Genomic DNA, 12,525 nt, shown 5'->3' with positions numbered 1-12,525 from the left:
CAAACACACGCACAGTCAAACACACACATACATCAAAAACATTGAGTAGGCATAAATTCCTGGATAATGTTTTCATTATATTTCCCTGACCACAGAGCCCGCCTCCCAACTTGCAGAATACATCATCAGTGAAGCCTCAATTGAATTGTTGATTTTACATCCTTCAATATTTCTTCCTTTATTATGTGTTTGTGTATGTTGGGGGGGGTAGAATGTGTGTGTGTGTGTGTGTGTGTGTGTGTGTGTGTGTGTGTGTGTGTGTGTGTGTGTGTGTGTGTGTGTGTGTGTGTGTGAGAGAGAGTGAGAGTGTGTGTAAGTGTAAGTGTGTAAGTGTGTGTTCTATATCAACATGAGGTCCCGTGCCCATGACAACCAGGAGATGAACCTCTGTGTGTTTGGTCTTGAAACCTCAGATTAATCATTCATGGGACTAGGATCAGCAGTGTGACTGTTGAATATAACCACATAAAACCTAATGAGCTTCACGCACATTCCTCAAACAAACACACACACACACACACACACACACACACACTTCCTTCTTGGGTGCTTTCATTAACCAACGTTTTCACCCAGCATTAGCTGAGAACAGTCAAGTATGCTATAATGGCTACCTCGGAGCTACACACATGGCTATGTGTATTGCTTACACTGTGAATGTAATGTGTGTTTCTGCGTCTGTTTTACTACAGCTCGTTCATGGGAACATTCAACTGTTGGTATTTCAACTCATTTTATCTTCCCTCGCTGCTGGTGTCACGCAGCGCCGCTGGGACTCGGTGATTAGGTTAGGTGTTTTTTTTCCTTGACTTGGGAATGAACGACCATGTGAGTGGGTTACTTGGGCAGCCACACTTTACATTTTAGATTTAGGTTTTTACATTTGGATTGTTTCATCTGCAGTCTCTGTGGCCTAAACATGTTATTCATGTTCCTTACCTCAACCAACCTCACCTATCTTGAAAAATATGCTGTATCTGTTGAAATGTGGAAAGAATCTTTGTGAACGCGTTTTCATGTGAGTTATCTCAGTATCCAAACATGTTCTTCTCGGGACAATAGAATCCTGTATAATGAAATGATATATATAGCAGGATGAAGTGAAAGAAGTATTGACATGGTCTGGCTATGAATATAGCCAGACTATAGCCAGAATATAGCCAGACCACCAGCCAGTCTGGCTATGAATATAGCCAGGCTATGAATATAGCCAGACCATATGTCCTTTCAAAAGTATAGTGTCAAGGTCTGACTCATACATTGCGCTGACCACTGTTTTGGGACACATACTGAACTGCACATAAATAATAAAGATCATACTCATAGGCTTTTATATTATCACACACAACACGTAGGACATTAGCACAACCACAGATCGTGATTAGGGATTGAACCAAACTCTTTCACACGCACACGCACACACACACACACACACACACACACACACACACACACACACACACACACACACACACACACACACACACACACACACGCTGTTGGTAGTTGATGGCAACCAGGGCTGATTCATAAATCACTTTGGGTTCAAACTTGCCAGTCCCTTTTGGAAATAGCTTCAGCGCTGATGCCAGGAAGTATTGCCACATTTCCGAGGTGTGCACGACTCAACTCTAGCCTAATGACTCATATATTTACCATATGGTACTATGAGTCCATACAAACACACACACATACACATAGCCCAACACACATACACAGACCGACTACGCGCACACAGGCACGTGCACACACAGATACCCCCACACACATACACAAACAGACCGACCCCGCGCACAGAGGCGCACACTCACACAAACCCACAGGCACGCACACACACACACACACACACACACACACACACACACACACACACACACACACACACACACACACACACACACACACACACACACACACACACACACACACACACACACACTGAACACTGTAGTCAACAGCGGTCTATACAAGGCTGCAATGTGTCGAGTGTTATTGAGTGTGTGCCGGCGATGTCTCCAGCGAACACTGAAATGCCAGATCAATGCGTGTGTGTGTGATTACTGTCATTACCAGCGTGTTAGGCCCGTTCTAAGTACTGTCATTTCATCAAGGCCTTCCGAGAAGCCGGCCTTTACCGGGGTCGCCCAAGTCCCTGACACGACACACACTCACACAGATAAGTACAACAGCACCCCTGTGACGCACGCGCACACCTGGACCGGCCAGAATACACACAATGTGATAGCTTGTGCTCCAACAGACACACACACAGTCCATACTAAATAATCATTATTAATTATTGTGCTGATTTACCTTTTTCATTATGGCTGGCCCATATGTCTAAATAATTTGTCACCTATTAGCTTAAAAAAAAAAACTAATTTGTCCCAGGGGGGAAAAACGGCTTACTTGCTTATGTTTTTTTAATGCTCTCTACATGTTAGGTGGCTATTCATGGTTCTAACACATCTTGACTTTCCAATAAGGGTCCACCTACATTGAGCACAAGCATTCATCCCATTAGTGATGTCTAGTTAACGACATTAGGCAGAGCGGGGCTCAGGGATGCTAGCTATGACCAATCATCGCTACAGGCGTCCTGTTGCTAATCAACCAGATTTACTGCCATGAGTTGGACCTGTACCATAAATAACGACGTGCGATGCACGGTTCTCATTGGAAAAAATGCAACAATTTAGCTATGATTGTAAAGTATGTTTATCAGGGGCTTTAGTCAGACATTGCCAGAACCCAGCTGGTGTAAATCATTTGCAAAAAAAGACAACATGTGCTCATTGGCTCACAATAGGCTGGTTGCATTGAATATGCTATTTTTTTTTGAGTGAATTCAAGCAACACAAAGCAATAGCCGGAATATTATTATTCATTTTTTAACTAAATAATATGAAAATATCAGTGGATTGGAACACTGCAAAAAGGAAATTGAGAATCAACCGGCCGCAAAAGCCTTAATTACAGGAGACGTATCATCTTCACAATATCTGCCCAATATAGTCTGTTCATCCTTTTTCTGTCTCCTTCAATTTCATCCTCTTTCTGCTTCCCTCATTCCTCCCTCTGACTCTTCTCCCCCCCCCCCCCCGATTACTCCCCCGCTACCCTCCCACTTCCTTCCGGCCCACCCTCCTCTTTCTCCTCTTCCTCTGTTTAAAGCCAGAGACCCAGCATGGTGGGTGGGATCCGATGCCTGAGGAGAGGAGGGGGAGGTGATCGGAAGGTGGCCAGCACCACCACAGGTGACGCCCCCCCCCACTCCCCCACAGCAGCTTCACAGGTGGATTACAGCAGGGGCATGTCCGCCGTAATCAGCCCCCCTTTCTACTGCACCGTGGGGGGGGTATAGGTATAGGTGCGGGCAATTAACACACACACACACACACACACACATTTGCAAGGTCCACATCAATTCCATTAACACATTTATTCTTGCACACACACACACACACACACACACACACACACACACACACACACACACACACACACACACACACACACACACACACACACACACACACACACACACACACACACACACACACACACACACACACACAATTTCCATTATGTGAACAATAAATAACACAATAAGTAAATATAAAATGTGTATCCACACAAAGGTCACTTGGAGGAATGCTCATCATTAAAACATGGCTGTTAGATCAATATCCTGATTGACAGAGAAACAAACAAGTGATAGGAATACTGCTTCACACAAGCGACTCAACCATGGGGTCACATTAACTCTGCCGGGCTAATGACGCATCACCGATTAAGATGTGATGGAGAAGGAGATAGGCAGGCTTTTAATCCTCCCAGTTGGTTTGTCTTGTGTGTAATGATTAACCATCCATACACGGGGACATGCAGGGCAGCAGGAATCAAAACAAAGGCAACGGCAACCTAAACAATGAAGAATTCAACATGAAAATCCCACAATACAAGGAGAAACCATGCTGCACACAGAGAGACAATGGTGCTTAAATCAGCTTTTCCTTTTGACCATCGCAATAGTATTTTGTTATACCACAGTTCATAAGAAAGACACAGTGTCCTCCTGTGTGGCTGCCATTCACGAGAACTAAGTGGATTCTGTTGCATCCAGCCTCGAAGTGGGCTCAAATGTTCCTGCCTCATGAAATGGATTTGGGTTTTTTACCTTGTGCGCTAGCTACCCAATGACCCAATAAAGCATCACGTTTTCTGACAAAAACGCTGAGACAGTCAGGGTACAAAACTTCCCCATGCATGACATACTCACTCCCATTCCTTGCGGCGGGCCTGTGGCGTGCTGTGTATTTTATGCGCCTGGTGGGCCTTCACGATGTCCCTCTGCTCTATCAAGCCCCCGCGCCGCCTATTGTTCACGTTGGGGCTGACGGCCATGTCCCCGTCGCCGCCCTCGAAGCACGGCGCCACGTCCAGGGAAAGGCCGTGGCGGTTCAGGACGAGCGAGGACGACGGCGCCGCCAGGCTGGCCATGTGTGGGAGGTAGAGCGTGTCGTGGCTGGCCGAGAGGCTCTGGGGCCCCAGAAGCAGCTGGGAGCCCCGCGACGGGTCCGGTCCCCCGGCTAGTCCCACGCGATGCTTCTGCCAGCCCTCGGCGTCCTCCGGGGGAGGGTGAAGGAGGTATTGTACGGGCGTGCTGCTGCCGCACACGACCATCCCCGACCCCGGACCCCCATCGTCGTCCAGAGACGCGTCGTCTTCCTCGCGGCCCCTCGGTAGTCCTCCTGGGGTGTCGTGGTGGTAGTGGCCCCCCGTCAGAGACTCGGAGCTGCCGGAGCAGGAGCCAGGATCCAACATGGTGGAGAGACGTCCAGGGGTCTCAGCATAGTGCTGGGAAGTGGGGACAGATAGGGGGAAGAAGAAGAAGAAGAAAAAGAGGGAAGATAAGTAGAGGCAGAAGTGGCAGAAGAAGAATCCATAAGAAAACATTACCAAAATCTATCATCATTCATCCACATTCTAATCTAGTAATCGGATAAATTGCTGATTAATGTCGTCATCACGCTGACACTCTCCCGTGCTATTTAAGGCAATCCCCCTCCCCAGACATGTTGTTCCCAAGAGACTCATAATCTCGCAACGCCCAAGCTTCACGACTGCATTAGTCCCGAAGGCGTAGGTATTCAGTCACTCGCAGCCAGAGTGAGAAGCTGTGAGTACATTTTTCAAGAGCCTAAATGTGTGGCAGCCTTAATGTAACCATTCATTTGTTCAGCAGAGCTTCAGAAGCAATTGCCAGTGGCCCAACAGTTTTCTCGCTCCATATCCTCACTCAATTTTATTACAGCATTGTGTTGAATCTCTCTCTCTAGACGGCAGAACCAATTAGATAAGCGCAAATGCTTTGCTCAAAACAAGTCATCATTAATCGTCGATAGTGTTATCCTTGATGGCATAATTAGAGAGAGGGGGGATAGGAAAGGAAGATTCTTCTCAACTCTGGATCAGCAGCCGGTCGAGTGAAAAGCACCGTCCAGCACTGGGAGTTTCAGACACTCACTGTGTAAACAGAACTAGTCTAATCAGCCAGTCTCACACCCCCACTGGCCCACTCCATTGGGCCCCACTGAAGACTCCATCAAGTCTGCAGCACTAGAGGTAGAAGGCTTTACTCATGAACAGTAAATCCTTAGTCCACAGAGGACTCCTCTCCACAGCTATCTCTGGAAGGTGATGGAAGGAGCCCAGAAAAGCTACACAGTGTCCAGTGTAACAAAGACCAAGCCACACACCACCTCTGTGACTTTTCTGGGCTCCTACGCAGCGTGATTTTGAAATCAGGTTTATTGTAGAAGTTGGTGTAAATTACCACGACAAGGGCTCCCCACTGCCATGCAGGCGCTCTCTCCCGGAGTGTATGTGGAGATGGCTGATTTAACCTGTGCACACTGATTACTCAATGCACAACAGGTGTGCAGCCTCACCCGGCCAGGTGAGGCTGCTTAAACCAGCCATCATCCACACTCACTCCCAAAAAATAATTTCACGTTTGCATTTATCCCACACACTATACTGCTTTACTACATAAACAACCAACTCATTCACCACGAACACGACAGAGGTAATGTTGAGGAGGCATGAGTTAACCACTCTTACTGTGCTCTGCTGAAATGTATGACATTTAGCTTCCAGAACTGAATGAACTATGAACTATGTATGTATCTATGTATCACTGTATGGCTGTTATAGGCTCCAAGGTGACCTTGCTTTCTGTAAGTATGTATCATAACAAAGATTGCACAGAGGGAAATATGCCTATAGGTATAGTGGGGAACTCAGTTTGACATAATTAAATGTTATGTTGGTAGAATCTATTATTACATTTAAGATAAATGTATGTATAAATGTATTTTTCATCATGAAATCATAAGGAAACGTTATTGTGGGGTCCCTCATTCTTTGTTTTTCCTATTTCAGTAAAATTGCCCTTTTTTCAATCAAATATCTCATCATTTATTTATAAAACGGGCTGTATGGAGCTGAGAAAATCATATGACCAGGCCAGCAGTGGATATATGTGTGTGTGTGTGTGTGTGTGTGTGTGGGACAACAATATTGGCACAAAAGGCAGAACAAGTAACCGAGAAAGGGAGAGTTTATAAAGACCTAATGAGCCGATGACAGCAGTGGGATTTAAAAGAAGTGTTGATTGATCACACAATACTGACAACCAAACTGTTAGCGAGGTGAAAATGACAGATGATTGACAAGTGGTTTCTGTGGTTTGTCTGGACAGTCAAGCTTTAGGTTTCAACTGTGTTTGCAGTTTCTATTCTAATGTATCCCAGTCTTCTTCTTTCTTCTGTCACCATAATACCATACCATCATATTAAAGGTATTGGACTTTCTAACAAGATGTCAAGTAACTTTCTTGGATCTGTCTCTGGTCAGCAACCTTTCATATATAAGGCTTGTTTTGTCTTTATTTTTAACAACTTCAACGCCTTTTAAAGGCATAATATGTAACATTTCCGCATAAACATTTTCTAAAAAACAACCAGACCTATGTCTGGTGTCATATCCTTCGGGGGGAAACATGCAAACACAGTGATCCAGTAGAAAAAAAAGACAGGCAACATGAATTAGAAACCCTTATAGCCTTCTAAAATAAAATGATGACTACAATCAAAGATAACTCAGTGGGTAATACAACCATTGGACTGTTCGATAATCGATAAGAGTAATATCCTGGAAATGTCCGAAATGCAAACAAATCGTTATTTCCAACCGCACCCTCATTTGCACAAGGTTGTTTAGTGTCAAAACTAACGATTAAAAACGGACCGTTTGACTGTTGATCAACAGAGACGCAATCATCCCCCATTGATCCGCCCCTCGTCACCTCTGACACGAGCCATCTCTGGCCCTCGAGGAGGGGGAACGGCGCCGTCAGCAGGGCCCCGCTGGGCCACGCTCACACAGGCACAATGACTTTAATTGCAGCGCTTTAGTAATGAAAGTGCGCAGCACCTCCGACAGAGAACGAAACGCTCTCCACCTGATGCTTCCCCGGTGGGCCCCAACGACTCCCAGCCTTGCCTCACAAGATCCGCTATCTAGCAGTTGGGAAAGCAAAATGAGATCTGAGTCCAAGTGTTCAAACATCGGTAAACCATCCGTTGTCTCTTGTATGACAGGCTCTGGGTCTGTGAGACAACACTGCGTACCGCTTTCAGCATACAATGGCTCCATTGATCCATTGAACACTGAATGAAATGTAGAACCACGTGTCTGTGTGAGATTACCAACATATATTCCAATGCAAAAGCATTGGTATATATATGGACGCAGATGGTGAGTTGGCTTAGGCACCTAGGGAGGCATAAGCCACACCGAACGGGGTGGTGTAGCTGCACACTGTTCTACACGTTCAGATATGCGTGCCTATATACCCAAGAGCAAATAAACTCAATCAATTGACTCAGGAGGGAGGGATACTTTAAGAAACGACAGGAGTTCACAATTCAAGGTGTGGGGAAGATGGATATGAGGTTGTTTCAATGTGGCTTTGCATTTCTAATACTGTATAATATTCAATGTGTGTGTATGTGTGTGTATGTCAGTCCGCATAACACCACACCTACTATCCACTATCTCACTATCCACACAATAAGAAAAAACACACTGCTTGCCTCTTCTGGTAACAGGGAGCCATGCAGGGGTGGATCACTAAGTGGCCATATGAGTTTCTGTCAGACAACATCTTCCTGATCAGCTATAAATGGGACATTGGTGACTGTGGTAACAGCAGCCTGTTGAGTGGAGGGCTGCTGTAAACATCTGAGTATGCTCTCTCTCTCTCTCTCTCTCTCTCTCTCTCTCTCTCTCTCTCTCTCTCTCTCTCTCTCTCTCTCTCTTCTCTCTTCAACTGCTGACTGACTGACTGCTATACAAGTGAAGGGCGTGTGAAGCCCGATAGAATAACACCGTTTTTTGCGGCTCCCAATATCCGGATGCCAGGTGTCTGGGCAGTCAGTAATGAGGAGCGAGCGAGAGGAGGAGGCAGCCGACGCAACCCTCTCCCACACCTGCTGCCCTCCGCTGCCCACTAAACACTGGGATTATGCAGTGTGTCCCTCTCCACCTTTCACTTCTGCCCAGCCCTGATGTCACGATGGCTGCTCTGCATGGCCAAACTCATGTCAGGCAGCATTAGCTGGTATCAAACACCAATCTTTCTGCTCAGGATTTTGAATGCACCAGGTGCAACCATGCAACCTCTAATTATGAACCTTTCCATGATGACTGTTTGCGTCTGATTGTAATCATGTTCTGGTTTTTCTCCATGGGTATGGAGAGGAATTTGAAAACAGGACAGGATAAAGTACATAAGTAGTTCTAATTTTGTAAGTTTAGCTGATACTTTTTTGTAATTGACATTGACAAATGTATTTTTCCTGCCTGCTTGTTTCTCCTCAGAGTTTTTCTAGCTAAACATCGTATCGAATTGTATATCATTGTATGCTCTCATTGTATTATGCTTTATTGTGCCGCACAGGGAGCAATGCCAGGGAAGAAATATATCTTATACATCTTACATTTATGACTTTCAATTACAGTCATGAGTCAATTTCAATGAGCAAACAGAAATAGCCAGTGTCCAAAGATAAGTGCCTTTTTCTTTAGTCACCAGCAAACAGAAAATATGGGGAAAACAAATGAAGCATGACTCTAAGATTACTGAACAAATTAAATAAAGTGATGATGTCTGAGACAATTGACTTCACTAGAAAGACAAAGTGGGCCATTAGATACTTGAAATAATCAAGTCCCTTGCTTATGGACAACAGCTTGGGAAAAGTCACACAAAACAACCACATAATGGAGATTGGCCATTTCCTGTTACACTCCTTCCTGTTATCTCCTTGCTGGGCTTAGGGGAGGAACTACCGGTAATATACTATCATCTCTCTGTCTACCTTGGCTCGTCATGTACACATTTGATTATTATAAATAATGTACAACGGTATTATACAGTAAATGTTGACTGCATTGAGTTGGGGTCTTTCTACCTTCATACATCTTTCTACCATCCAATAATAAATTGACGTCCCCAATTGAAACACTAAAGAAAACACTATACACGGACTATGACTATTTCATAGATTCAGAGTAAGGACCTCATTTAGAGACCAGCGAAAGTAATTAGGGATCCCTACTGACAGAGAGGAACGTTATTTGATCAAGCCCTTGAATTAAACAATCACAAAAAACACAAATCAATCACAAGAGATAATCAGAGTGATTCATTTGGAGTGTGAATGCGATACCCTAGGTATCAAGGCACCTGGGAAGGGTGTAAACTGATTGGCATCATCGCTCATAGACAAGATACAACAATTTGATACTACCCTTACCTCTCTTTCCAACGACGTAAGAGAAGCAATAGTGGCCTTTTCTGGACTGTCAGGTGCCAGTAGGTACTTCCCAAATTATGTCTTTATCCACGACAGCAGCGAGTAGCCAAGTGTCAAGTGATGAGGTTCTTCATTTGTCTTTGGTTGTTCAGTATGTTAAACCATCAGTCATAGCTTACAAGTAAGATAGCAATTATGATTACGATTAAAAAGGTGTCTTCTCTAGATTTGTTTGTCCGTCTGGGCTACTTTAGAAACACGGGCAGTGCAACATGGCGGCCCTCAGGGAAGAGGCTCCCATGTAGCTATAAAGGGCTCAAACTAATGTAACGAAACCAAAACAAGTGATGTTTTCATGGGATAATACACCCATGTAAACATACTTATGCATGTTATATTCCATTTCTGCCAAGTTCATTCCGCTAAATTCTAAACACTGCACCTTTAAATGTACAGCAACAAATAAATGTTGTCTTCAGCAGGTAGGCTAATCATAAAATATGAATCAACTCATAACCCAATGAGTTCTTGTCTGCTGGGGAGTAGAATGAGTGACCACTACAGTAGGTCTCACTCTGAACTGATTATTTCAAACTGCCTCTTTATTAGAAAACTATCCATTCATGTCAAGGAAGACAGGTTATATTACTGAAATGCATATTACAAACACGTTCACTGTAGCTTTAAGGCCTATAGCTTCTTGTAAATACCAGTTTATAGAAATAGCTTGATGCAGAGTGAAATAGGAAAACTACTTTACAGAGTCTATCAAATGCAGCACATTTGAATAACTTATAATAAACAACTTTTCAGACAGATCTCCTCAAAGTATTTTTTTTTTACATGTGTTCTCCATTTGCCCATCCTTAATGAATTCCTCCCGTTCTCTATAATCCATTCCTTACCCCTCAGAGGATACTGGGCCAGGGAGATCGCTTCCCTCACGTGAGATCTCACGATTAAAGAAAGCCTAGTCTGAGTAATTAAGTAATTGGTAATTAAGAGAATCTAATTTAAGTCGGGGATGGATGTTCTTGTAATTATACCTGCCCTGGCACACTACATTAAGAGACTACCGGTTCATATTCCTGAATGGAATAATGCCAATTATTCCATATATGAGTCAAAGAGAGAGTAAAACACTCAGCCTTAACACCAAAGCCTTAACACCAAAGCATGGGTGTGAAACCTGTCATTTCAGCAACATAGGCCTACTTGTAACATGCAAGACGGTACGATGTTGAATAGTTGTTGAATACTGCTGTCGAGACCACAGTGTGGAGACCTTTCAGGACAAATAACCACTATCTACCACTACAATCACTGCACATCAACAACGTAAACCTATTGAAACAAACCACTGGGCATCCCATCTTAATCCCTTGAATATCTAAGGGTATAAAACATTGTTTTACTGAAAGTCCACGAGTAAACACCATATGAAGATTGTTATTGATGTAACTGTAGACTGTTGGGATGTCAAGGAAAAGCCACACACCCTTCTTGTCAACAATATTCTAAAAAGCAAAAACATAGAAACACATGTTGCCTTGTCAGACAAATAGTCAAAAGACAATTAAATCAAGATGTAGGCTTTAATTTAACGTTTTTTATAAAAAGAGTTCAATGGGAAATATTTTGTAAAGCTCTCTTACCTTCTCTTACGAGTGAGTTCCTATCCATGATTTCACCTATCTCACAGAATTTGAACAGGAGGCACGACCAAATTCGTGTTGTATCTTTGCAGTGGGCAACTGGCAACTGACTATGGCATTTGGGCAGGGGGAGGAAGAAGGAGATGGAGAGAACGAAAAAGAGAGGGTGAGCAAGACGGAGAGCAAGAGGGAGAGAACGAGAAAGAGAGGGAGAGCAACAGGAGAGAGAGAGAGAGAGAGAGAGAGAGAGAGAGAGAGAGAGAGAGAGAGAGAGAGAGAGACACGTAATAACGCTGACTCGTAGTCACATATTATTTTGAATTGTCCCCGATAACATTAATCGCACGATTTGTCATAAACTCAAGTAGTTTACCATAAAACCTACCATGCACTGACCACCTATATGTCGAATTAAATTACACGTTGCAGGTTATTTGCCTGGTGTTACAAGTGAGTCATAGTCATCATCACACACTTTCACGTGTAAAAGTGTGTTTGTCTGCGTCCTCCTGGTTCTTCGTTGTGTGTCTGTGTTCAGTCAGTGCAAATAATATATAATCCATGACAAAGAACAGCGACAATACATGCAAGCAATTTACAAACGGTCACCATTAAATTAAATTTAAATTTCTTAAAATAATTTATATTGGCTATGTTTATTTAGTAGGCCTATGCGTGAGTAATTGTACGTGGGTTTATGTTAAATCGTGTAGTATCTATTGAACCCACTGGGAGGCGCTACATGAACAGTTCTAATATTGCGACTGGATTGACTGTTGTGGAAGGTCAGTTAACAAATGGTTAACATTTTACATAAATTATAAGAAACCTGTGTAGTAAGGAGTGAGAAGGTATGTCTTATCAGTTTTCAAATATCTGACCACAAACTTAATTAAATAAATGCGGAGACGTTATTGTCTGTGTTATTGTCTCTGATGTTTTAATTTTGGGGGGCAATTATGTCCAGACGTGTGTCAAATTAT

The 12,525-nt window shown here is 43.6% G+C and overlaps 1 protein-coding gene across 1 annotated transcript in view; it reads right to left on the bottom strand.

The window, feature by feature from the left end:
• The window catches only part of cacna1ea (calcium channel, voltage-dependent, R type, alpha 1E subunit a), a gene marked incomplete at its 3' end in the record, with an annotated part of 76,630 nt that extends 72,112 nt beyond the window's left edge, over window positions 1-4,518 (bottom strand). Inside the window, exon 1 of the mRNA XM_084473513.1 lies at window positions 4,283-4,518. Coding sequence (XP_084329639.1) covers window positions 4,283-4,503 — 221 coding nt within the window. The 5' untranslated portion in view covers window positions 4,504-4,518. The remainder of the gene's footprint in view (window positions 1-4,282) is intronic.
• Between the last annotated feature and the right edge of the window lie 8,007 nt (window positions 4,519-12,525).

Source organism: Micromesistius poutassou (assembly GCF_964030765.1).
Source record: "Micromesistius poutassou genome assembly, chromosome: 9".
NCBI lineage: Eukaryota > Metazoa > Chordata > Actinopteri > Gadiformes > Gadidae > Micromesistius > Micromesistius poutassou.
This window is presented reverse-complemented; position numbering and strand designations above follow the sequence as displayed.